The sequence below is a fragment of the Globicephala melas genome, chromosome 6, assembly GCF_963455315.2.
Source record: "Globicephala melas chromosome 6, mGloMel1.2, whole genome shotgun sequence".
Taxonomy (NCBI): domain Eukaryota; kingdom Metazoa; phylum Chordata; class Mammalia; order Artiodactyla; family Delphinidae; genus Globicephala; species Globicephala melas.
The window spans coordinates 80,313,534-80,338,082 of record NC_083319.1 but is presented as its reverse complement, the minus strand read 5'-3'; the positions used below and the strand labels follow the sequence as shown (position 1 = coordinate 80,338,082).

Sequence of the window (24,549 nt, the reverse complement as noted above, 5' to 3'; positions counted from 1 at the left end):
TGAAAACCCAATCAGTGGGAGCTGCTGTGAATCTTGGGTTCTAGGCTCCAGCAATAATCATACCAACCACTCCCACAACAGGTAATGCTTACTCAGCACTTACTGACATGCCAAGTGTGGGAAAAGTACTACATATGCATTATTTTCAGTAACTCTCACAGCAACACTTTTTCTTGCCTAATTGACCTGGTTAGACCTTCCAGCACATTGTTGAATAGATGCAGTAAGAGAGGACATCCTTGTCTTGTTTCTGATCTTAGGGGGAAAACATTCATTCTTTCACATTCAGTCTTTAAGTATGATGTTAGCAGTGGGATTTTTGCAGATGCTCTTTATCAGGTGAGGAAGTTCCCTTCTATTCCTAGTTTGTTGAGTGTTTTTTTTTTTTTGTCATGCATAGGTGTTGATGTGTTTTGTCACATGCTTTTCTGTGTCTGTTGAGATGGTCATGTGGTTTTTGTCATTCTATTGATACGGTGTTTCTCAGGTATACATCACACTTGAATCCCTGGGATAAATCCCACTTGGTTGTGGTGTGTCATCCTTTTTCTATGCTGCTTGCTTCAGTTTCCTAATATTTTTGTTGAGAATTCTTATTCATAAGAGACATTGAACTATAGGGATTTTTTTCCGGCTTTATTGAGGTATAATTGGCAAATAAATCTGTAGTTTTTCTTCTCATCCTTCTCATGATGTCTTTGTCTGAATTTGGTATCAAGGTAACACAGCCTCACAGAATAAGTAGGGATGTGTTCCCTCCTCTTCAGTTTTGGGGAGAGTTTGTGAGGGTTGTATTAATTCTTCTTTAAATTTCTGGTAGAATTCACTAGTGAGACCATCTGGGCCTGGGCTTTTATTTGTGGGAAGCTTTTTGATTACTGATTCAATTTCTTTATTTGTTACAGGTCTATTCAGATTTCCTTTTTATTCTTAAGTCAGTTTTGGTAGTTTGTGTCTTCCTAGGAATTTGTCTACTTCATCTAAGTCATCGAATTTGTTGGCATACAGTTATTCATAGTATACCCTATAATCCTTTTTATTACTCTAAGGTTGTTAGGAATATTTCTGCTTTCATTCCCAACTTTGATAATTTGGTCTTCTCTCTTTTTTTTTTTCTTGGTCAGTCTAGCCAAAAGTATGGCATTTTTGTTGATCTTTTCAAAGAACCAAGTTTGGGTTCATGGATGTTCTCTATTATTTTTCTGTTCTCTATTTCATTAATTTCTGCTCTAATCTTTATTATCTTCTTCCTTCTGTTTTGCTTTAGCTTTGGGTGTAGTTTGCTTTTCTTTTTCTTAAAACCCTTTTTAGGGTGGAAGGTTAGGTTATTGATTTGGGATCTAAAGATCACATACTTTTAACATTTTAATACATACTGTCAAATTGCCCTCCAATTTAGCCTCATCAGCAGTGTATGAGAGGTGCCTGTTTCCCACACAGGATGTTATCAGTCTTTTTACATTTGTCAATATGATGGTCAAATGTGGCATCTTGTTTTAGTTTGTTTCTCTGATTACTGATGGTGTTGAGCAAATTTCATGTGTTAGTTGGCCATTCGTATTTCTTCTGTAAATTACTTGTTAATATTTTTACCCATTTTTCTATTATTTTTTGAAATAAGTTTATAGGAGTTTTTAATACTATGGATATTACTCCCTTATTATATATCATTTGCAAATATGATCTCCATGTGTCACATGTCTTTTAATTTTACCTCTGGTATCTTCGATCATACAAAAGTTTTATGTATTTAAGTCTGTCTTTTCCTTTATGACTTCAGGTTGTTTTGCACTTAGGAAGGTCTTCATCATCCCAAGATTGTAAAAATTTTCTTTTATATTCTGATGAACCCATCCCCACAGTGTTGCAGAACTCCTTCAGGGACCTTGGTCTGATCCAGAGGTCAGGGTTCCTTTCTCCCTTGTACACCCCTGGAAGGACACATCCAGCTCCAGCCTCTACCACTCCTCTATTTATTTCCTTGTGTACTTTCTTCCTTCTTTTCTTCCTTTCCATCCAGCCATCCAACTTTTTATTTCATGCCTATTATCATCAAGGACTCTCTTGCCTTATTTTCTTGTTTTATTTTATCCTCATTCCCCCTTCCATTTCCCAACCCCACCATGGGCAGCGATTCTAAAGTGTTTAATGTGTATCTGTTTTTGCTCTTGCTAAATGGGAGCCACTGCTTCATATATATGCAATTTTTAATTTAAATTCAATTTTTTAGATTAACATACAGTAAAATTGGCCCTTTTTTGGTTCTATGAATTTATATATATGTGTGTATATATACATATATATAAAACTACCGCCACAATCCAGATGCAGAATAGTTCTGTCACCCCCCAAAATCCCCCTGTAGTCACATTTTCCTCTCACCCTTCACCCCTGTTAACCACTGATCATTACTGTTGTTTTGTCTTTTTGAGAAGGCCATATAAATGGATCATACAGTATATGTATATACGTATTTTTAACTTATGTAAACGGTATTTTTTATAGCTCATTTTGATTCTATTTTTTTTAACCCAGATCTGCTTTTTCTTTTTTTTTCAATTTTTAAAAATTTGACATAACTGCAAACTTACAGAAAAGTTGCTAAAATTATACAAAGAGTTTCTGGATATCCCTGGATCCCCCTAAATTCCCAAAACGTTAACATTTTACTATATTTGCTTTTTCTTCTCTCTCTCCATGGTTGTGCCTGTGTGATATTCCAAATCATGCCCCTTTACCCCTAATTATTCAGTATGTATTTCCTAAAAACAAGGATTTTTTTATATAACCATAGTATAATGATCAAATCAGGAAATCAACATTGAAAATTTTCTATTATCTCATCTACAGACCTTATGAAGATTTTGTCAGTTGTCCCAAGAATGTCCTTGTAGTAAAAGAAAATTGAAGAGCACGCATTTTATTCAGTCATCATGTCTCTTTCGGCTCTTAATCTGGAACAATGCCTGACACTTCTTTGTATTACACGACACTGAAAATATTGAAGAGTGTGGGCCAGTTGTTCTGTAAAGGCCCCTCAGTCTGAGTCTGTCTGATGTTTCCTTGTGATGAGGTTCAGGTTATGCCTTGAATAAGAATACCAGTGAACGACGCTGAGTTCTTCTCGGTACATAATATCTGGAGGCACATGCTGTTAATTCGTTCCTTACTGGCCATGTGAACTTTGATCATTTCATTATGGTGGTGCCTGCTGTTTCTCCATTATCAAGTTTGCTATTTTACCCCCCTTTTTTTTTTTTTTTTTTTTTTGCGGTACACGGGCCTCTCACTGCTGTGGCCTCTCTCGTTGCAGAGCACAGGCTCCGGACACGCAGGCTCAGCGGTCATGGCTCACGGGCCCAGCCGCTCCGCGGCATGCGGGATCCCCCCGGACCGGGGCATGAACCCGCGTCCCCTGCATCGGCAGGCGGACTCTCAACCACTGCGCCACCAGGGAAGCCCTATTTTACCCCTTTTAATTAAAATGTGTCTTATGGGCATTTACTTTGAGATTATGTAAATACCTTGTTATTCCTCATACTTTCATCCATTGATTTTTAGTGCCTATTGATGATTCTTACCTGAATTATTATTATCATGGTGGTTGGTGATCTATCATTGCTTCTACATTTATTAGTTGGCATTTTCCTGTGAGGAAGAGTTTTCCCATTTCCCTATTTTCATATATTAGTACAGAGTTGTGGATTCTTACTTTATTCAATAGTTCATAATCCTTTACTAACATTATTTATTTTGATGCTCAGACTGTCCCAGCTTTGGCCAATGAGATCCCCTTCGAGCTGGCTTCTGTGTCATTTTGGCATATCCCTTCATTCTTTGAGCATTTCCTTTCTTTTAGGCAAATCAAGATGTTCCAGGCTCCTCTTGTTAATTCTCTGACCCAGCCCTGGAATCAGCCACTTCTCCGATGAGCACTATTTCTTTTTAGTAGATAATGGTATTTAGAAACTAAGAGCTGGGCTTTAGATGCTCACCCTTGATTATAAGGTCCATCCACATTGCTGTGTGTAATCTAGTGTCTGTGGTGTTCATACCAATTTTCTCTCTCCATTAATGGTAGACTCCCACACTGCCTTCAACACTGCCTTCACACATAATGCTGTAAGGAATGGCCTTCTACATGTCCTTTATGGACCTATGTGTGTATTTATGCTGCTTTGAGGGTGCCAGATATGGGTCCAGAATGGCTGCCCCCATTTATGTTTCCACCAGCAGAGCAAGAGCGACTCTACAAATACTTGGCATTAACCAACTTCCTAATTTTTGCCAAACGCGTAGATACAATGGGTGAGCTCTTTTTTAAAAAAATTAATTAGTTAATTAATTAATTTACTTGACTGCGTTGAGTCTTAGTTGCAGCACACAGGATCTTTCATTGCGGTGCGCAGGCCTCTCTCTCTAGTTGTGGCACGCGGGCTCTGGAGTGCGCGGGCTTAGTTGCCCAGCGGCATGTGGGATCTTAGTTCCCCGACCAGGGATCAAACCTGTGTTCCCTGCATGGGAAGGCAGATTCTTAACCACTGGACCACCAGGGAAGTCCCTGGGTAAGCTCTTGTTTTAACGTGGTTTTCTCTGATTTCAAATGAGCTGGAGCATCTTTTCATATGCTTGATGGCCTTTGGGATTCTTCTTTGGTAAATTGTTTATTCGTAATAATTCTTTGGCTGTTTTTTCACAGGGACTCATATTTTTCTTGATGACATGGAAGGTTTCCTTATACATCCTGGATACTAATCCCTTGTGGGTCTCAGACACTGCAGACCTCTTCTCTCAATCTGTCAGCTCTCTGTTTGCTTTGCCCACGCTATCTTTTGTTTGAACAGAAGACTTTTCCCCATTGTTTTGTGCATTCTCTCACCAGTACTCTTTTTCTGTAACTATGTTAATACCCTTAGTCCCTCTGCATTTTAAATGTGCTGGTATAATTTAACTCTGCTGATTCTCCTCAGCAGTCTGTCTTATGACTTTTAGCCTCTATTAAATTCTATTAAGAATGACTTTGCCTCTTAGATTGTAAGGCCCGCACGCAAGTATTATTCATATATTTACTCAGCAAATACATGTTGTAGACCTACTGTGTGTTAGGCACTGTGCTATATTACAGACAAGGTTTAGAGGTTATGAAACGTGCCTGTGGCTTTTCAGAGGTGGAGCCGGGATTTGAATCCTGGTCTGTGACCTTTCCTACCATGCTGCTTCCCTTGCAAATTGCATTTGGTTCCTGTAGAACTGTGTGTCAAATTTCTACATCTTTTCTAACAAATGGCCTAAGAAGGTGCAGGGCAAAGTGTTCTCCCGCAGCATCCTGAGGAGGGGAAAATCAGGAAAGGAATGGAGGTAAATGTGGCTCTGGCCATCCTGGGCCTGGCAGGCCCGGGGCCTACCTGCTGGTGACTGACCCCAGGCTGAGAGTGCAAGACCCGGAGGAGACTGGGAGGCTGCCTCAGCCTGCAGAGGAAGGTCTTTAAATAACTCCCAGGCCTGTATCATCTAATCCTTCCTGAGAAGCTCAAATCATCCTTTCCAGAAGTGCTCTAGTTCTAAGGGGCGAGAGATACAGCACGATCATCCTGGGGCTAATTTCCAGGCAAGTTGGCCTCCCGAGCCTTTCCTGGTAGTGATAACTGTGGGCAGGCGCAGTTTTCACAAATTCCAGTGGAGGGAGGGCAGCCAGTCTGGAGAAGTGCTGGGTGAGGAGGAAATCTGCGTTTGGGCCGTAACCAAACAAAGCAGAAATTCCTCCTGGGACAGTTTTTCCCCAGAGGACAAACACTGGGAAGCCTGTTTACTGGGCTTTAAAAGCCTTGATCCCTGGGCACTGCTTCTTGACCTTAGGCCTTGCATCTCTGTGGTTCCACTGCTGGTGGAAACCTCCTTGGGTCACCCCAGGACAGACGTGTACTGTTATGCCCCGAGTTCTGGGGTTTCCCAGGGTTTCCCAGTGCTCTATCCTTGTTTCTACTGCCCCCTTGAATTCTGAGCCATGACCATGTATGTATAGAAATGCACTTGAGGAGGGTTTAGATCAGTGATGTCACATCAGGTTCACTTTTAGGCTCCTTGGATCAGTTGGTGGCTTGCTGGAATCCCCACGGATTCTGAACCCTAGGATTCTGAGATAGAATCCCCATGGGCACAGTGGAGGGAGAGTGGAGGGGCACATGAGCTGTAATCTGTTGTCTGCTGTGTAGATGCATCCATGAACATCAGAACCCTGAAGGATTAATAAGGAAAAAATAAGGATGGCTTTTTTGCAAATCCAAGAGTGTCCTTGAGGAAGGCTGTTAGTCTCTCTGGCCTTCAGTTTCCCTTATGTGTAATGCTGGGGTTGAAATATAATTCTCGAGGTCACTCCAGCCCTGATCTGACAGGATTATCCACAGGTCTGTTTCAAGGTGGATCCTGACCCTTCGAGGTGATGGAATCTGACCTTGACTTTGCTCCCTTAGGTTTAGGCCTTGGTACCCTTGGTAACAGGATCCTGGACTGAGTGACCACCCAAGGCTTTTCTGGTGATCTTAATGACCCATATTAGACTGAGCTTTGGGGTTATTCTCTCAAGGAACAAGTGGTATTTGGTGAAATGCCTGTTTGCTCTGGCAGTGTGAGGTTTAGGTGAGGAAATAGCAACATTTTCATTAGGAGGTTAGGCTGTCCACTGCTACACAGTCTCAAATTATAGGTCTAGAATCTGGAGGAAACTCATTTAAAATTGAGGGCAGGAGATGTGCCTGTAGATCATGAATCAGGTGCTATACCTGGAAACCAAAGGCATCTTTGGAGCCCGGAAAGGAGAATGTTCTTGCCCTTGGTCGCCTTGGGTGTAGGTGTGTACTTAGGACAGCACTCTAGATTCTCAAGCATCACATAGGCAAGATGGTTCCCTACTCTGCTAGTTCACATTCTTACCTCGTAGTTGAATAAGTGCTGTGGGGTCACCACACGTTTGTGCAGCCTGTTCTGCCAGAAACTGTCCCAAGTACAAAAAGGAATGGTGTACAACTCCTGCCCTCAAGGAGACGAGGGTCTGCTGGAAGAAGCAGGGAGGTAGACTGGCACCCGCCCCCTGGGGGGGGGGTTTGGATGCGTGCTTGTGAAGGTTGTGATGTTGGTACGTAAGGGGTGTTTGTAGGCAACTGGAGCAGGGACCAGTTGGCCTGAGGGAGTTGGGGGAAGCTTTGAAGTTCAAAGTCTGAACTTTGAAGGACTGTTCCCTTACCTACTTCACAAAGGTTTTTGAGGTAACTTATAAGAATACACACCATAAAAAGGGTCAACATAAATAAATTAAAACAAGAGAAAGCGAAAATGTGGCTTAAAAAGTTAAGATTCGGGAAGAGTTAAAATGTAGATATTCAGGCTCTGCAGCCCAGAATAGCTATTACATCTGTCCCTTTGCAAAAGCCAAAAGTGAAACATTGTCAGAGAGCAGCCATACACAGTAAGTTGTTTTTCTTGGTGCCTCACTCTTAAAGAGCTTCATGGGGGTGGGAGGGAGGTGGTGGTGAACAGGTGAGCCTGTAAACCAGTGTTTCTCAAAATATACTCTAGGGACCTGCATTAAAGCTACACAGAGTACTTGTAAAAAGGCACTGGACCACTGGACCACCAGGGAAGTCCCTGGGTAAGCTCTTGTTTTAACGTGGTTTTCTCTGGGACCCCAGCCCCAGACTTTGCACGTCAAAAGCTCTGGGGAGGAGGATCCAAGAATCTGCAGTTTTACACGCTTCCCCAGATGATTCTCTGTGTACTTCACAATTTGAGAACCTCTGCAATAGATGGAAACCTCAACAGTATCTTGAAAGCAAATGCAATAAAGCGAGTGAGGGTGCTTGGCCCTTGTTTGAAGGCCAGGTGAGAATTTAATGGGAGCGAGAGCAGTGCACAAGAAAAGGCAGTTCCCCTGAGGTTCATCCCTCGCCGGGTCACTTGCAGGTCATATTTTGGAAGACCTACACAGTGTGGCAGTCCAGGCACACGGCAGGGCCACGCCTCAGCGCAGAGATGGATGAAGGAGCAGCTGGCCCCACTATGCCCTATTGGCCCAGCTTCCCCTTGGCCACCTGGGTTCTGCTCTGCAGCCTTCCTCTGGCAGGATCTTTTATTTTTTGAACAAATATTTTGTTTTTCTCTGTGCCCCCAAATGCAGGGTTCTGAGACCACAAATGTGCTCTGCTTCCTGTTGAAAAAGTGTTTTTCCCCCCAGGGTCTAATAGTGGCTTGGATGGTGAGTTGGCAGAAAGAACAGTGGGTGTTGAAATTGTATTCTGCACGCACTGTGCCCAAGACATTTCAAGTCAGCCTTTGGAATAGATTATTCCTGTTTTCTGGTCACGGAGTTGTATGTTTTGAAGTCTTTATTTTGGAAGATACTTCTTCATTGAGAAAGGGATGAAGGAGGGGTCACAATTGTTGTCCTTGGGTTATATTTTTAAATATTTATTTTTCAATTTTAAAGATATACTGAAAGGTATAAAGAAAAATACCCTGAACATCTGGTTTAAGAAATAAATCATTTCCAGTACTTTTGAAGCCTTTGTGATTTAGATTTTAAAACCCAGTAAGACATGATTAACGTGAGCCTTGAGCAGTCCCATCTGGTGGCTCTCTGTCCTGCGCTCCTCCATCAGGTTTTCTTGAGGTTTATTGAAATCCTCTTGGTTGCTTGCATTGGTGGCAGGGAGAATAGCTGTGCACCATTCACTCAGCTCAGAGTTGTTGGCGTACTCCGTGTCCATGGCAGCCAAGTGGACACTCACAACTCTTCTCCCAGAGAGGAGCTGAGGGGCCCAGTGGAGTCAACTGCTTCTCTGCAAAGCTTTTCTTGACTCTGTTCCCTGGCCCCGGAGTTGACTCCCCTTCCTTTGTGCCATTTCAGCTGTTCTCACCACTGTCACCCTCACGTCATTGTTTGCTTTGCTGGTCTCCCCCCTGCCAAGGGCAAAGACCTGTTCTTAACCCAGCCCCACTGCTGCATGCCTGGCACCAACTGGCATGTGGTGTGTGCTAACCAGGTGCATGGTTGAATGGATGTGGTGCTATGAGTGTTTAAAGAAGGCAGAGGAAAAGTAAGAACCAACCTTGAGTGGTCTGAGAAGGCTTCCTAGGGGAGGTGATGTTTGAGCTGAGGCCAGGCAGCTGTTGGATTGGTGATAAGGAAGTCCTTGGAGAATTGGAGAGCTTCTCTTCCCTGAAGGACTGGGGAGAAGATTTGGAATGAGCCCCATGCAGTAGACAGTGCTTCTCATTTTTAGTGTAAGGGGTTACAAGGGGCATCATGAGTTGGTGGGACCAATGCAGACAACTGTCATTCCCAAATCTGGGGATTTAGTAGTGCCTGGCTTGGCTTCCAGCATACATCTGGCCGCCGGAAGACTGGTACAGAGAAAAATGGCTCACCCACAAGAGCCTGAGGAACAACACTGTAGTGGGGCTGAGGGGTGGGCAGTGGGAGGAATGGCTTGAAGGGGGGCTATGCCATACTGTTAGGTCTGAGGCTTGACCAAGGAAGAGATTCCAACATCTCAGCTTGTTGAACCACAAAGCTAGTTCCCAAATCAGTGAATTTCATTGCTCAAGAAAAAAATTGTTTTTAAACTTGGAGGCCTGACCCATGGCTGCAAGTAAGGGTTTTTTAAAAAATTAAATTAAAAAAGATCAATCCAGCATCAAAATCCACTGTGATCATTTCATAAAAGAAAGGGGATTTTAACATTTAAAGAGTAAGAAGCACTTCATCTTGGAAGAATGGGCATTCTGATATATTGATTTCATTGAGCTTAATGAAGGACCACTTACATTATCTTTGACCATTTTGTCTCAGGCTCATGAAACATTGTCACCACTCCACAACAGGCCAAGGACTGTCTTGACCCATTGGCTGGTCAGTTGGGAAGCAGTGGCTAGACATTCCAGCCTCTTTGGCTGAGGCTAGAGGAATGAACGAGTGGTTCAGCCAGCCTGGAAGTGAGGCAGGGAGTCTGTGCTGGGCTGGCTCTGGATTCACAGGGCTTTTGATGGAGGGGCATATGTGTGTTTGGGTTTGCCGTGCTGGGCGAGGGAGCAGTGGAATCTGTCTGAGTTGAGTTCACACATTGAAGTTATTGAGCGACTTACATGCAAGGCTGTGACCTAGACTCCCAGCTGAGAGGCCCACGTGGCAGGGCTTTAGTGGGGGGAGCCGAGGACAGGCTCACATCTGCTCATCTGCTTACGTAACCCTGCTTCCCAGCTCTTAGAGCCAAGAAAACACACAAGCCGGCCCAGCAGGGCCGAGGGCTTGTGGTAGCACGCGCCACGCGCTGCACAGCAAGGGGGCCTTGGCTCGCCCGAGGACCGTCAGGAAGCCTCAGCCCTCTGCTTCCTCCCCCACGCCTCTCCCGAGGCCCCTGCGGTGGCTCTGAGACCTGCTGGCAGGTCAGTGTGGTTCTAGGCAGAGCTGGTCACTGCCCTCTTGGAGTCTGAGCTCTTTGGACTTTCTAATTAGGGCAAAGCCAGGTGTGCCATGAAGGACGTCCCCTGCCTCGTGGCAGGAGGTGTGCTGGGCATGCAGGGCGGCCTCCCGGCTAGCGCCGGCTCCAGGAAAACATTCAGCCCCGGATCTGGAGCCACCACAGCTGCCAAGCGCTGACCCATCTCAGGGGTGTGAACAGGGAGGGGCGGTTCTCAGAGCGGTGGCAGCTTCAAGGGGAGAAGGCAGGGAAAAGAATTGCCAGATTGGGCCAGAAGGGCAAGATGGGGGTCAGGGTGCTCTAGATGTGTGGGAGACAGGGCAGGGTTGTGAGAGGGCACAGGGAGGAGTAGGGGAGTGAGAAAGAGGCTGTTTGGTGATCAAGCTCTGCATGGAGCCACTGGGGCAGCAAGTCCCTCGGACAGCCTTGAACCAGGGTGGTTTTCACGTGGGTCCTGCCACGCTCAGCAGGGGGCTCCTTGAAGTCAGGAACTGTCCTGTCCATCCCATCACCTCCCGCCTCCCTGACCTGGCACACAGTAGGTGTCCAGAAAGTATTGATTGAAACGAATTGAAAGTGGCCTTGACACACCACAGAAAACGTTTATGTTAAACAAACTCTTCTGGCTTGATGGTTGAGTAGGCTCCCGTGGATGGACGGTCACATGCTGTTAACCCCTATGCGGGGGCTGAAGGAAGAGGAGGGGGATAGAAGATGGACCACCCAGGTTATCAGCTCCCATAATTGGGTAGACAGTGTTATCAGTTGCTGAAGGAACTCTGGAGCAGATGCGGATTGGCCATAGGTGGTGGTGGTGGTGGTGGTGGTGGTGGTGAGGTTAAATAAGTGTTCATGTGAGTTCCAGTCCCTGCAGTTTGCAAACGGAAGCCAGTATCCTGAGAGCGGCTGGCTGGTAGTCGCCCAAAGATCATCCAACAAGTCACTTGTAGAGCTGAACTAGGACCCAGGCAGCCTTTCTCCTGACCAGGAAACTACCTCAGGACCATCTTTCTGGAACTGCTGAAGGGGCGAAATTAAGACGCTTCTAGCCTGCAGGTGTCTGCTCCAGGGAGGGTGGGCAGACCAAGTGTGAATTCCTGTTTTCTGGGTTGGTTTCAGAAGTTGTGAGAAGTTTGGTGGGGTGACAGTCCAGATGCCTCTTGGGTTCCCCAAAATGGAGCTATGTTTAGCAGCATCTTCAGAACCAAAGGTGGGGCAGGCTGGGGATGGGGTGCAGATGTCGTGGGGCCTTCTGAAGTGAGAAGAGCCCAATGACAGGTCTTCTTTTCATGTTTTTCACAAGCACCCTGTGCAGCAGGGTCTCCCAAAAGGCTTTGCCCAAGGTTGGGGAGTAGAGCAACCCAGGCCTGCTGGACCCTGTGGGAAAGGGCTCCCTCCATGAAAGCCCCAAGGCTTGTGAAGATGGGCGGTCCAGCTCCCCTCTGCCCATCTTGCCCGATAAGAATCCCTTGGGCACCTTGTTATTTACGTGGGTCCTTCCCAAGATCTACCGAGTCAGGTTCTCTAGGGGAGAGGCCTGAGATTCCATATTTTTACTGATTACTTCACATGATTCTGATGATAGAATGTGTTCACACTCCTCACATTTTTCTGTAGAGACAATGGGCAGGCTGACCCCTTACTTGGTTCTGGGACATAGTACCTACTCACCTGAGGGCACCCTGGGAGGTTGGAGCTGGGTCAGCAGGCAGTCACGTGAGGGACTGATCTGTGAGGCCTCTGTTCCTCCAGAGACCGAGGTGCACGGCCAGGCAGAGACTAGGGCTTTTGATCCCTGAAGACCCCCTTCCTGCCGCACGGGGTCTGCCGTCTGAGCTCTGTGGGAATGAGGAGAGCAAAAGGACAAGGCCAGACTGGGGCTTTGATTTTAAGATCCTAGTCTCTCAATGACGTTAGAGGGAAGAGGGAAGAGCGTTTCTGGCGAAGGGAAAAGTGTGGGCATAGGCACAGTTTATTGGAACGGGAAGGAGGGTAGAGCTGAGACTGAAGGGCCTTGTTGCCAAGCTAAGAGGCTTAGCCCTACCTTGTCCAAGGCTATAGCCTTAGAGCCATCAGAGGGTTTTAGCAGGAAAGTGATAGGATCAGAGCTGTGTCTCAGAAGAAAATGAACTAACGTGAGCGGGTGCTGTGATGATAGAACTGGGTCAGCGTCAGTGGCAGGGAAGGTGTGAGGAGTCCTAGGGGTCCAGGAGAGGGGAGAAGAGGAGGAGATGCAGGTCCATACCTGCTGACAGGCAAGGGGAGCGAGAGTCACAGCTTCCTTTTCTTGGGCTGCCTCATTTCAGGAGGGTGAGTGATCCCTGAAGACAAGAGGTGCTTGGAGAGCTACATACTGTTGACAAACAAACAGGGCGACAGAGGGCTGCACACTGGACCCTGGGTGGTTCTCACCAGCATGTTTCAGGTGAACTTGCTCTGAGTTTGTGGCCTGGGTCTGGCTTCTGTTCTGTAGCGTTTAGGTTCCTTCCTTTGTTCCTGTGGATAGTTTTCTCCATAGGTAAAGCTGGTTATGCTAGAGTAACGGTTCCTAAAGTATGTTCCCTGATAAAATGATTCTATGGCCAAATAAGTTTAGGAAGTGGTGAGATAGATAAAGTGAACTTCTTGACTGCACAGCTTCTCAGAGCTTTTGGTATGCATTATGACTTCCCAGAAGCAAGATTTAGTATGCAGCGTTCCCAAACTTATTTGACCAGGGGACGTGTTCTTCCATTGAGCATCTCACTGGGACTAGTGTTTCCTGGAACCCACTTTGAGAAAGTCTGGCCTACAGGGAATACTGGGGACCTGGGTTCAAGTGTTGACTCTGTTCCCAATTCCCTGTGTGTCCCTAGGCTAGTCATCTTTCTCCTGCCCTCCCCACGTGTGCTGTGGCAGGGGTGGTTGTCAGACTTGGAGGAGTGAGGTCCTCTCTCAGCTCCACCTGTTTCTACTTGGGCGACGGGGACTTTCATGCCTGTATCTGGATCTTCACCCTTGCCTTTTCCTCTACTCCTAACCTGCCACTACTTCACAAGCCACCACCCACATCTCATCAATTTGTCTTCTGAGCCCAGAGCTCTCTTACTAACTTAGTTCTCTCATTTGGAGCCATGTTCTTCTAGGCCAGAAACTTTGGAGTTGCCCCTGACTTTTCCTCCCTTCTTCATCCCCTGCTTATTCTAAGCACTCTTCTTTGATGTTTGTTCTGGCTGTTTCTTCTCTCTGCTTCCCCTTAGTTCCTCCAGTCCCTACCCGTCGAGTTTGTTTCATCTGTGCATCACTTCCCTTCCTGAGACATGGGTTACTCATGCCACTCTCTGCCGCCTTGCAATTTCAGGCTCATTTCCTCCACAGGGACCTCCCCAACACACAGGCACACTTTCCCCCGACTAGGTTAGGTTCAGAGAGATGATGTAAGTCATTTGTCCAAGGCCACACAGCTGGGAGGTGGCAGAGTTTCAACCTCAGGATTTCTGACAAAGTGCTTTCTCAGCCATGCTTTCTGATCCTTACTACAGCTTGTCAGGAAGTCTGAGCAGGAATTACTCCATTTCCATTTTTCAGTTGAGCAACATAGTCTGAGAGGAGTGGGTCCTAGGAAGGTGAAGTGCTTCAGGGTGACCAGCTGTCTGGGTTTGCCTGATACTGAAGGGTTTCCTGGGATGGTCAGTCATGCTAGTTCTGGACATGGTACCCAGTGCTGGGCCTGAGTGCCTTTTCCACAGCCACACTGCCTCCCAGGAGGAGATGCTTCCAGCGGTAGCGGCCTGGCCACCTGCAGAGTCCCGTGGCCTGATATCTTCTCCTTCCCTCCACCTCTCTAGTTGGCCCCATGCTGATTGAGTTTAACAAAGCTGTGGACCTGAAGCTTGTGGAGGAACAGAACCCGAAGGTGAAGGTGGGTGGTCGCTATACCCCCAAGGACTGCATCTCTCCTCACAAGGTGGCCATCATCATTCCGTTCCGCAACCGGCAGGAACACCTCAAGTACTGGCTGTATTATTTGCACCCAATCCTACAGCGTCAGCAGTTGGACTATGGCATCTATGTTATCAACCAGGTGAGGTCTGGGAAGGTGGAGGGAGGAAGGGAAGGAGTGTACACGTGTGTGCATGTGCGTGCGTGTGTGTGTGTGCACGCGTGCATGCGCGTGCTTGTGTACTCAAATATGTGAGTAATGAGGGGTGAAGGAATGGAAGTGATTTTTTAGACATCTGGCATTTTGCAACTCCACTACCACCCCCACCCACCTCCTTATCTTGGTGCAAATGAGCTAAATGCCATACAGTGTTGTTTTGTTTTGTTTTTTCCCAAGAGTATAACTTTGGTGTTTCAAGTTTATCCTGAATACCTAAATTCCTATCTTTAGACTATAACCTCCCAGTTGGAATAACACATCTAACTTATCTGTATACCAAATTCCCTTGAAATTCATCTGAAGAGACAGGATGCATTTCCATTTCTAAAAGGTCCAGTGTCCATTTCATTTCAAGTTAAACTCTGGGTCTGCTTGTAGTAAGTTAGCTTGAGTAGTAAGATTACTAGCAGTTGACAGCTTCCATCAAAGTTGAGGGACTTGGTGGGCCTTCCTTGGACCAGAAGACTTGCTTAAGAAAAACCCTGCCATCAAGGAACACTTGTCTGATGCCAGTGAGCACGTGTTGACCATGGCAAGATTCAGGAGCCCGTTATTAAAGCAACGGCAGTGAGCGCCTGGGAGAGGAAGCCACCAGCACCAGGGGCCAGCAGAGATTACGAGGAACAGGCCACGCCAGCTGCATCCCCTTTCCGCCTTTGACAGTTGTTTTACCAGTAGATGAATGATACACTGTAGACACCGTGTCAGATCTTATTCATCAAGGCATCTGGTGGCCTCCCACAAATCTGCCTGAGCAGAGGAGAGACAGCTGTGGTCTGGATGGCATATAAACTAGATTAAAATATATACTTGGGTAAAGAGTGTAAAAGATAGTTAGTGATGATGCCAAGTTTTTGAATTTAGGTGATTGTGGTCAAGGAAGACTTGGTGTGGGCGCCCGGGGGGAGAACGCGAATCTATAGAAAGCTTGTATTTTAGGTGAATGTGAGATTTCCCTTCGATTATGAAGTCAAAACAAATATTGGACCAGTGAAATTTAGCCACTATCTTAAATTCCTATGACATGCTTATATAGATATTCCCCACGTTTCCAATAACAGATTTCCAAATGTCCTATACCAGCTCTTTGCTCCTGCCCGCCCCAGTCCAAGCTGGCAGAACAACTAAGCAAGCCAGCTTGGACCAGTGGCCCCGCTGTGCCGGCTGACACTGGACACTGCCTAAGATGGGGCTTCTCCCAAAGTGTGCTTTCCGAAACGGAGATCTGAGGCCAAATGCATCTGAGGAATGCTGGACTGAACAACATGAAGCAGGTTTCGTTCCTGCAGAGCCTTCAGTACTGGTGTACATTACAGCCTCCAGAAGGACTCCGCACATAGTGTTTCCTGAGCTCATCTGACTGGAGAGCCGTTTTCCAAGAACCATCTCAAGCGAAGAGTGTTCGTGAATTGAACGTTGGGGAAAGCAGGCCTACATTAACACCTCCTCCCCTCCCACCTTCTTACTTTCCCTAGGATACTGAGAAACACCCCCAATTCCTATCTTTTCCCACATGTATCTCAGCATCGGAAGTATTTTATTTTTCGTTTTTCAAACATTTACGTCTTTTTTTTCTTCTTCTTCTTTATGCAGGTTTTTAATTGTAAAATACGATATGCCTACTGAGAAGTGCACAGAACAAAACTGTCAATGTAACAAATAAAAAGAGGACATTTACATAACCACTACTCGAATCTGAAAGTATTGATACTTGTCAGCATCTTAAAAACCTCCCATCTCCTTTTCTCATCACAAGCTCCTTCTCTCTTCCCGGTTAAACACCATCCTCACTTCTTGACAATCATTTCCTTTAACCTGCATGCATCCCTAACAAAAGAGTTTAGTTTTGTCAACATCTAACTTTATTATTATTTTTCACACACACACTGTATTTTATTTTTACAAGAGAAAAGCATTGTAACATTTACTTCTTTTTTTCCTTTAGTCTTGTCTGTATTGTCATCTCTCCCCCACCCCATCCCCCCTACCCCTGCCCCGGTGCATGTCTTTTTGCTTCTTCATCTTTTCCTTCTCTTCCAAGGGTTAACTTTTCACCTTTGGCAAATAATTTCCTCTTTATCTCCCTCTCCCCCAGTTAATCTAACTTCTTCTGCTCCAGCTCCGCCCTGATTATTTCTTGGGGAAAATATGATCTGACTTCCAGGTAACCAAGTCATAAAGAAACTTGAAGTCTGCTCTGCCTTTCCAGTGAAGAATATCTTTGTATAAAGAACCCTAAGCCTTGAAAAGAAAGAGGTGGAAGGGGAAACATTTGGAGCGTGCCCCGTCTACAAATTAGGACCTTCCTGTGTTCTCTGTTTTACTGTTATAGTGAGGGAAAGGGAGTTCATAGCATCTGGCTATGTACCAAATGGTACATTATGTACCATTTGTTGAGCAAATAGGCTTCTCAGCGTCTTCCTGTCTCAGACACCCTGCTGTCATTTTGATGCTTCATTCACCACCACCCCCAACACATACACCATTTAAGATAAGAAAGTGCTTAAAATAGGAGGGGCCCCTGAGACATCTAGTCCAGGGGTTCTCAGACAGGTTTTTAAGAACAAAACCTCTTCCTGCCACTTTAAAATCCTCCACAGCCCCCATCCACAGTGGGTCACAATGGTGCTATTCTACTTGCAGTGGGGGCCATGTCCCCATCTCTGTCCCCTGACTTCCCCTTCAGTCTTTGCTGGGATTCATGTGTACCCCTGAGGCCAGATAGTGTGAAAACTGTTCTATTTTGCAGGTGAGGAAACTGAGGCTCAGAGAGGGGAAGTGATGGGTAGGAAGCCACATAAGCCACAGTAGGGCTGCAGCTCAGAGGCCAGTCCCCGTCTCCTAGTGCCCTCTCAGTGCATCAGCACTAACTCCCTCCTCCAGGCCATTTAGTCCCTCCTTCTCAAAGCTGGGTGTCCAGGGCTGGGAGTGAGCACAAGGCTCAGGCTGCCTGGGTTCTGGCTCTGCTCCTTGCCAGCTCAGTGACCTTGGGCTTGAGTCCTTCACACCTTGGTTTCCTCAGTAGTGGGAAGGCAAGGTTTTACTCCTTAGCACACAGGGCTGTGGCGCACCTGGCACACAGTGAACCCTTGGTAAACATTAGCTGATTTGAGTTCCTTCTCTCACTCCCCCCCCCCCGCCCCATCCTGTCCCCTTCTTCCTGCCTATTTTCTCTGCCCAGGACTGTGGTGATAAACTCTTTACTGCTCTCTCCCCGCCTCCTGCTTCACCCCCACTCAATACCTGCGTTGAGACCCTCCCTCCCACTTGTGTGGCCTCCGTGGGGTCAGATAGTGGACTTAGGACCCACGGCAAGCCCACCAGCTTCTTCAGAGAAGGGTTGTCTCAAGCTCCACACACAGGGGTGAGCTTTCATGGGCTTTTGTGGCTCCTACCCTGTCCGTACTAAGCTATTAACCACTTTCGTTTGGCTTAGTCCCCTCCAATCACCGTAATAACTTCCATCTCACAATAAGCGGGGTAGAGGTGGGTGGTGTGCTTTACCGGTTGAGTAAACCTGGAGAAGCAGCAGCATTGCTTTTGGTTCTGTGTCCAGCTCTCTTCCTGCCCTAGCCGGCTGGCATCTGAACATCCCATTAGCATTCTGGCAGGTCCAGCCTCTCGGAGCCAAGGGTGCTTCTCTGAGGCACAGGTGTCCTGCCCAAGGTCCAGCACTGGGACCTTGGTGCGGAGGAGGACATCAAGACGTCGTAGCAGATGGGAGGTGGGGTGCACACTACACTCCTTCATACTTTAATTGGGAAAGGAAACCATAAAACCACCAAAGGTAAGGGGAAGGCAGGTTGTCACCCCGGCAGCACTAGCCCTCAATAAGAAATACAGGATGTTTGTGGGATTAGCTGCCATGGGAATTAACAAACAGGTGAGGAATGCAGGCCAGCTGACCAGGTGGGCTCGTAATAACCATGGCAGCCCTTTGCCCCAGAAGCAGTGCCCAGGATCTGTCTCTCTGATTCTGTTTGTGTATCCCCTGGTGCCTCTGATCTCACTCAGCTGCCTACAATTTTTCTAGTTCCGGCCGTGTCATGCCCTCTCTAAACTCTTTAGTATGTCCCTGCTGTCCACAGGCGAGGGTCTAAAGGGCCTGAAGGCCTGAGCTTGGCATCTGAGGGAGGCCCTCTGCAGCCCACCCTGACCGACCTCCGGCCACCTCCTCTCAGGCCTCCTTCACACCTTTAGGCCACAGCCACGCTGGACTCGCCACCATCCCCGAGACACGCCCAGCTGCCCTCCTGCCCCTTTGCTTATGCTGCACCGTCCACCTTCCCCCTGCATGACTCCCCTTCCCTCCTCTGGTTGCTCTCTTTCTGGCCACTATGGGAGGCCCTCCCCAGCCTTATTAGCTCTGTGAAGGCCTGGAGTGGAGCCGACTTCTCCATCCGAGCTGTCCCAGGCCACGTTGTGCTTTCTAGTGAGGCGGGGAGAGTGGAGGGATGATTCCCTGTGTGCGTGCTCTCCCCGCCCAGCGGCCCCTAGACCCTCAGGTCTGACTTGCTCGTCTCCCTGACCACGCAGCTCCATGCACGGTCCACCGCAGGGTCAGGGTTTGGAGCACGGAGTTGCTTCCTATGGCTCCTGCCCTTTTACTTACACCTGCTCTCAGGACCCCTTGCTCTGGGTTCTCTGGAGAGGTCTGTGTCTCTTAGAAGTCAAGCCTCCTTTCCCCTCCAGGCCGGGTCATGACCCTTGGGAACCTGCACAGCCTTCTCCCTCTGCTCCCTCCCCCGGGCCTCTCCCCAAAGCTTCCTGTCCCTAGTGGACCAGGGGTGACCTCCCTTTTCAGGAAAAATGCAGAGAACCTACTCTAAGCCCTGTGGTATTTGATGGTCATAAAACTTTGTGGTCTTTGGGACTGAACCTCTTTCACGGTCTCACTTTGAATTTTGACCCTAACAGCCCCTCAGTGAGGCAAAGGGTACCCCCACCGTCCCTGCTGAGGGAAGGCTTTGGAGGCGAGCAGGTTGCTGGGGGTCCCGTGACGGCTGGGTGGCAGAGCTAAGATTTGGACAGAAATCACCCGAGGCCTAAGGAATGCTTCACCTTGCCACGTGTATTCCCCTCACTGGGGAACAGCTCCACATCCACTTGGCAATGCCCCCATGAGTGCCACTGGGTCACGAGAGGGGGGGCAGCAGCTTTGGAGTAGCAGCCTCAGAACCTTCTGGAAGGCTTGTGCAATTGTCATGCTTACAGGTAAAACCTGGCCTGAAAGGGAGCCCCAGCTCGCACCTGAGGAGTCTCCGTCTAGCTTTGGAATTTTTTCCCTCTTCCTTTTCATCTGTGCACTGTCGTGAGGTGATTCTAGGCTGCTCGTCTGAGACCAGGTTTGGGCAGGTTTGGAGACCACCCTTTGCACGCTCAGTGAGTGAGAGCATCTGTCACCACCCCTCAGCAGCTTACCTCTGTCACTGGGCCAGGCAGCTGGTTCCTAAATGAGGCCAAGACGAATTAGAGTGACGCAGGCTTGTGAGGACAGCTGCCTGGTCCTGAGGCCCCCCTGGTTTGGTTTCATCTTGACTGTGTCTATTTACCATCACCCCTTCCATTTCCTGCCCGAGCTGGTAGCACCCAGATTGATGTGTGCAGGAGTGGGGCTCGGGAGGGGTGAGGCCAGTCCTGTTCTGTAGCACCCCCTGCTGCGGATATCTGTACCCTACCTGCTTGCTTGCTGCCCCAGTGATTGGTCGTTTCCTTTGCTGTGTTTTTTCCCCTCTCTCTGTCGTGTGGCTCGTTCCAGTCTCCTGGGGAATGTGTAGAAGCACTTTCAGGTACTCGCAGAGCTGGGGAATTGCCTCCCTGGGCATTGTTCTGGGAAATGTCATTTTCTCTGTTCACCGTTGACTTCGTGACAGGGAATGACAGCTTATTAGGAATTTGCCTTTGCCCTGGAACAAGGGTGGTCACAGCCTAGACGTTTGCCTCTCCTTACGTCTCTCCCTTGCAGCCATCTTTGTCTCTTTGTTCTTTTTCTTTTTTTTTCCTTCTAGTGGGGGCCTTTTGCTTTTATTTGTTAATCCTGTTTGTAGCAAAGCAAGCTGAAGGAGGACCTCCTCTCTGTGATCTGCTTCTTGCTCTCCACCTACTTCCTCTTCTGTGCCCTTCACCTCCTAGAGAGAGAAAGAAAGAGAGGAATGCCGACCTAACTACTGCTGTGACTGCTGCTGCTGCTGCCACCACTGCTGCCACCCTGGTAATGTCCACATGCCCCCAAATCCAACCCAGAGCCCAGGCCCTGCTGGTCAGGGGGAAGCTGTGTAAATAATCCTGAGAGGATGCCGTCTCGAGCCCTGGGGTCTCCCGGGCAAGGCCACGGCCTCTGTGGGCTCACTCAGAAATGCTGAGGCTGGTGGGAGCCAGCCTGTTGTGCAGAGGTCGAAGAGACTTTGCCTTAAAATCAAGCCACAGTTGTGCTCATACTGTATGTGTATATACTTTTGTATCTTGCTCTTTTTCTTAAATCCTATATCATCAGCATCTTCCCATGTTATTTCATAGTCTTCATAATCATCACTTTCCATGCCGTCATAGTAGTTGAACATGTAGTGCTACCATAATTAACATAGACATTCCTATATTAGAAGACATTTAGATAATTTCCACTTTCTCACTAGTGTAAATAATACTGTAATGAACATCTTTCAGTCTGCAGCTTATTCTGTGTTTGCTTCTTCCACATTTAGATTCATTTCCCCAGGCTAGATTTCAGATACGAGACTATGGGTTCAGAAATGGTTTAAACATTTTTCTGGTTCGTAACATAAGTGGCCAAATTGCTTTCTGAAAAAGAAGTCTTTATTTTCTAAGTGTTTTTCTGCAGAAAATATCGTCTCAGTGCCTTGCGCCCTGGGAGAGAGGCAGGCATCCTGCTGTGGCTGCTGTTGAGCTGGGGTTTTAAAACTGTTCTCTGTGTTTACCTTGCCCAGAATCCCTGCTAAGCTGTTCTATTAGCTCAGTTCTTTCTGAAGGTACCTTATGGCTCTGACGTGTGTCCTAGTCCAGGAGAGGCCAAGGGTGTGCTCACTCTTGGGACTAATTACTTTGGCAAACAGAGAACCACCCCCTCAGCACCCTGAACCTGAAAGGGCCCGTTTCCTTCACTTGCTGGGAGAAGAGCTTAAGTCTCAGATCAGGTTTTACTGAGGGCCCTGTCCAAGCTCAGGGCTACCATATTATTATGGTTCAAAGCCAGAGACCCAGCTGTTGTGAAATCCTGGGTGAGTGGATATTTGCCCTCCACAAACTCAGCATTTGTATAATCCCAGTAATTCTCTGGAGATCACCTCTCAGCCAGCCTGTCTACCATCCCAAGGCCTGCAGGTCAGTCCTGCCGCAGGGCTGCCCAGCCAGAGCTTCCTCTGCTTTCCTACCACCCATTCGGCCTAGGTCTTTCCTTTTGGCATCTGAGTGGGCACAGAAAAGTATGAAAGAGGGTATTTCTGCAAACATTTGCACTGCCTGCAGACCTGCCTCTGGATCTGTGGGCTTGAGAGCCTGTGGGTTACTGTCGGTGTTGCGGGGGTGGCTTTGTGATGGGCAGGGCACGTGTACAGCAGCAAAATTGTCTCTCCCATCACATAGAAATTCTGATTCTTTGAGACCCTGGGCTTCCAGTTGATGTTTCCAACCTCACTGCTGCTGTGTCTCTTGGTGGAGGAGGGGCTAGGTATAGTCAGCCCCCAAGCCATCATGGTCGGGGGATATGTGTGCTGGTGTACACACTGGGGCCTGACATCCAGGGAGGCCAGGGTGGTTTGGTGGATCTTCTAGAGACTGTTAGAACTTGCACAATTGGGGCTGTGGTTTTCTGTAGTTGGTCATCTGTCTCCTGTTGCAATCAGGGAAAGGCTGCTCTTGCCGTAACCACAAGATTTGCCTGGGGATTAGACCAGATTCTGCTACCTTTTCTGAAAGCCCCACAAAGGCTGCTTGCAGGTGCAGTACACAGGCCGAGGGAGCAGGTGACGCATGAAATGGGGAAGTGGAATCCTTGCCTTAGCCCTTCCAGGGAGGCGTTCTCTGCTTGCCCAATGCCATTGCCTCGTCTCCGATGTCTCTCACATGAATCATGCAACAGCTTCCAAACTGCCCTCATTTGGGGAGTAGGGCACAAATCCCTCCTTGACGCACAAAGCATAATTCTTGTTTAAAACCTCAAGGGCTCCTGAATAAAAGATGAAACCTTGAGTATTTTAGCAGAGTTCCCAGCCTCCCTCTCCCCCACCATGTTTTGGTCCACGTCCACCTTCATGTCTTATTCTGGCTTTCTCAGTCTGTATTTCTTGTAGTTCCTTGAATGCTCTCTTTTCCTAACAGCCTTTACAAATGCTGCTCGCTCTTCTAGGAATATTCTTCTCATGCCACCCAACTAAACTTGGCTAACTTCTTCGAGACCTTCTCTGATTTTCTAGAATTGGGTTTGTGTTTCCACCTCCACTTCTCCATATGTGCCGGGCTTCAGAGCTCCTTCTTTTCCCTCCCGGGTAACTGTCCACCCTAAAGAGCTCATCGCCCCATAACAATTGCCTGTTTAACTTGGAACTCCTCGAAAGCAAGGCTTGTGTCTTTTCTTTTTCTGTCTCCCTACTGCTAAGCATGGACTAGACACCCAATAAATGACAAGAATGATATATGAGAAAGAGGGAGAAACAGGACCCTCTGGTCCTCTCCTGTCTCTGGAGCTGGCTTTTCTTTCTTTTTTGATAATCACTTAATTGAGATATACCATACAATTTACCTATTTAAAGTATATAACTCAGTGGCTTTTTAGTATACTCAGAATTGTGCATCTGTCACCACAATCAGTTTTAGAACATTTTCATTAAGCCAAAAAAAAAAAAAAAAAAACACCCTGTACTTCTTAGCTACCAATTCCTCCATTCCTTCCAGCCCTAGTGGCCGCTAATCTACATTCTGTCTCTATGGATTTGCCCGTTGTGGACATTTCATATAAATGGAATCTTATATGTGATCCTTTGTGACTGGTTTCTTTCACTTAGCATGGTGTTTAAAATTTTTTGGTGGATGTGTTTTCATTTCTCTTGGGTATATACCTGGGAGTAGAATTGCTGGATCATATGGTGACTCTTTGTTTATCCATCTGAGGAACTCCAGACTGTTTTCCAAGATGGCGGCACCATTTTATATTCCCACTAGCAGTGTATGAGGATTCTGTTTTCAGTGGACATACTACTTGCCTTCCCTTATGTTTAGTATAAATGAGGGCTCTAGAAAAAGGTTTTAATGCCCTGGAGAGCCATCTGATGCTTTTTAAAAATTTATTTATTTATCTATTTTTGGCTTTGTTGGGTCTTCGTTGCTGCGCACGGGCTTTCTCTAGTTGCGGCGAGGTGGGGGCTACTCTTCGTTGCGGTGCGTGGGCTTCTCATTGTGGTGGCTTCCCTTGTTGCGGAGTGCGGGCTCTAGGCGCGTGGGCTTCAGTAGTTGTGGCTCAGGGGCTCCAGAGCACAGGCTCAGTGGTTGTGGCGCACGGGCTTTGTTGCTCCGTGGCATGTGGATCTTCCCGGACCAGGGCTCGAACCCCTGTCCCCTGCATTGGCAGGCAGATTCTTAACCACTGTGCCAATAGGGAAGCCCCATCTGATGTTTTTTAAGACGTTTGTCCCTGCCACCCAGATGTGCCAGAAGGGCACTGGGTTTGCTGTGTGAAGAGTCTAAGGGTGTAGACCCTGCCAGGCTTCCCACCTCACGCCTCCTCCCTCTACCCCAGGCCAGCACGCCTGACCAGGCCCAGGCTTCTGTCCTCTCTGGATTGATCGTTGTTGGCTTCGCTTGACTGATACACCCACTGTCAGGATTGTGTGCCCCGTCATAAACAGTTTACAGGCTTTTCTGCACGCTTTGGTCAGTGAGATAGTTGCCCTGTCCAGCTGTGGGAATGTCATATTGTTTTTTGGC

General features: G+C 47.4%; 1 protein-coding gene across 6 annotated transcripts in view; it reads left to right on the top strand.

The window, feature by feature from the left end:
• Nucleotides 1-24,549, top strand: part of B4GALT1 (beta-1,4-galactosyltransferase 1) — a 49,296-nt gene that overhangs the window by 11,617 nt on the left and 13,130 nt on the right. The window contains exons 2-3 of one of the 6 annotated variants that reach the window (XM_060301035.1): nucleotides 14,300-14,535; nucleotides 20,746-20,824. In XM_060301035.1, the coding sequence (XP_060157018.1) occupies nucleotides 14,300-14,535; nucleotides 20,746-20,824 (315 nt within the window). Of the gene's footprint in view, nucleotides 1-14,299; nucleotides 14,536-15,674; nucleotides 16,497-19,827; nucleotides 20,825-24,549 lie in introns of those variants that run through there. The other 5 variants (XM_060301033.1, XM_060301038.1, XM_060301036.1 and 2 more) reach the window with 5 other exon arrangements.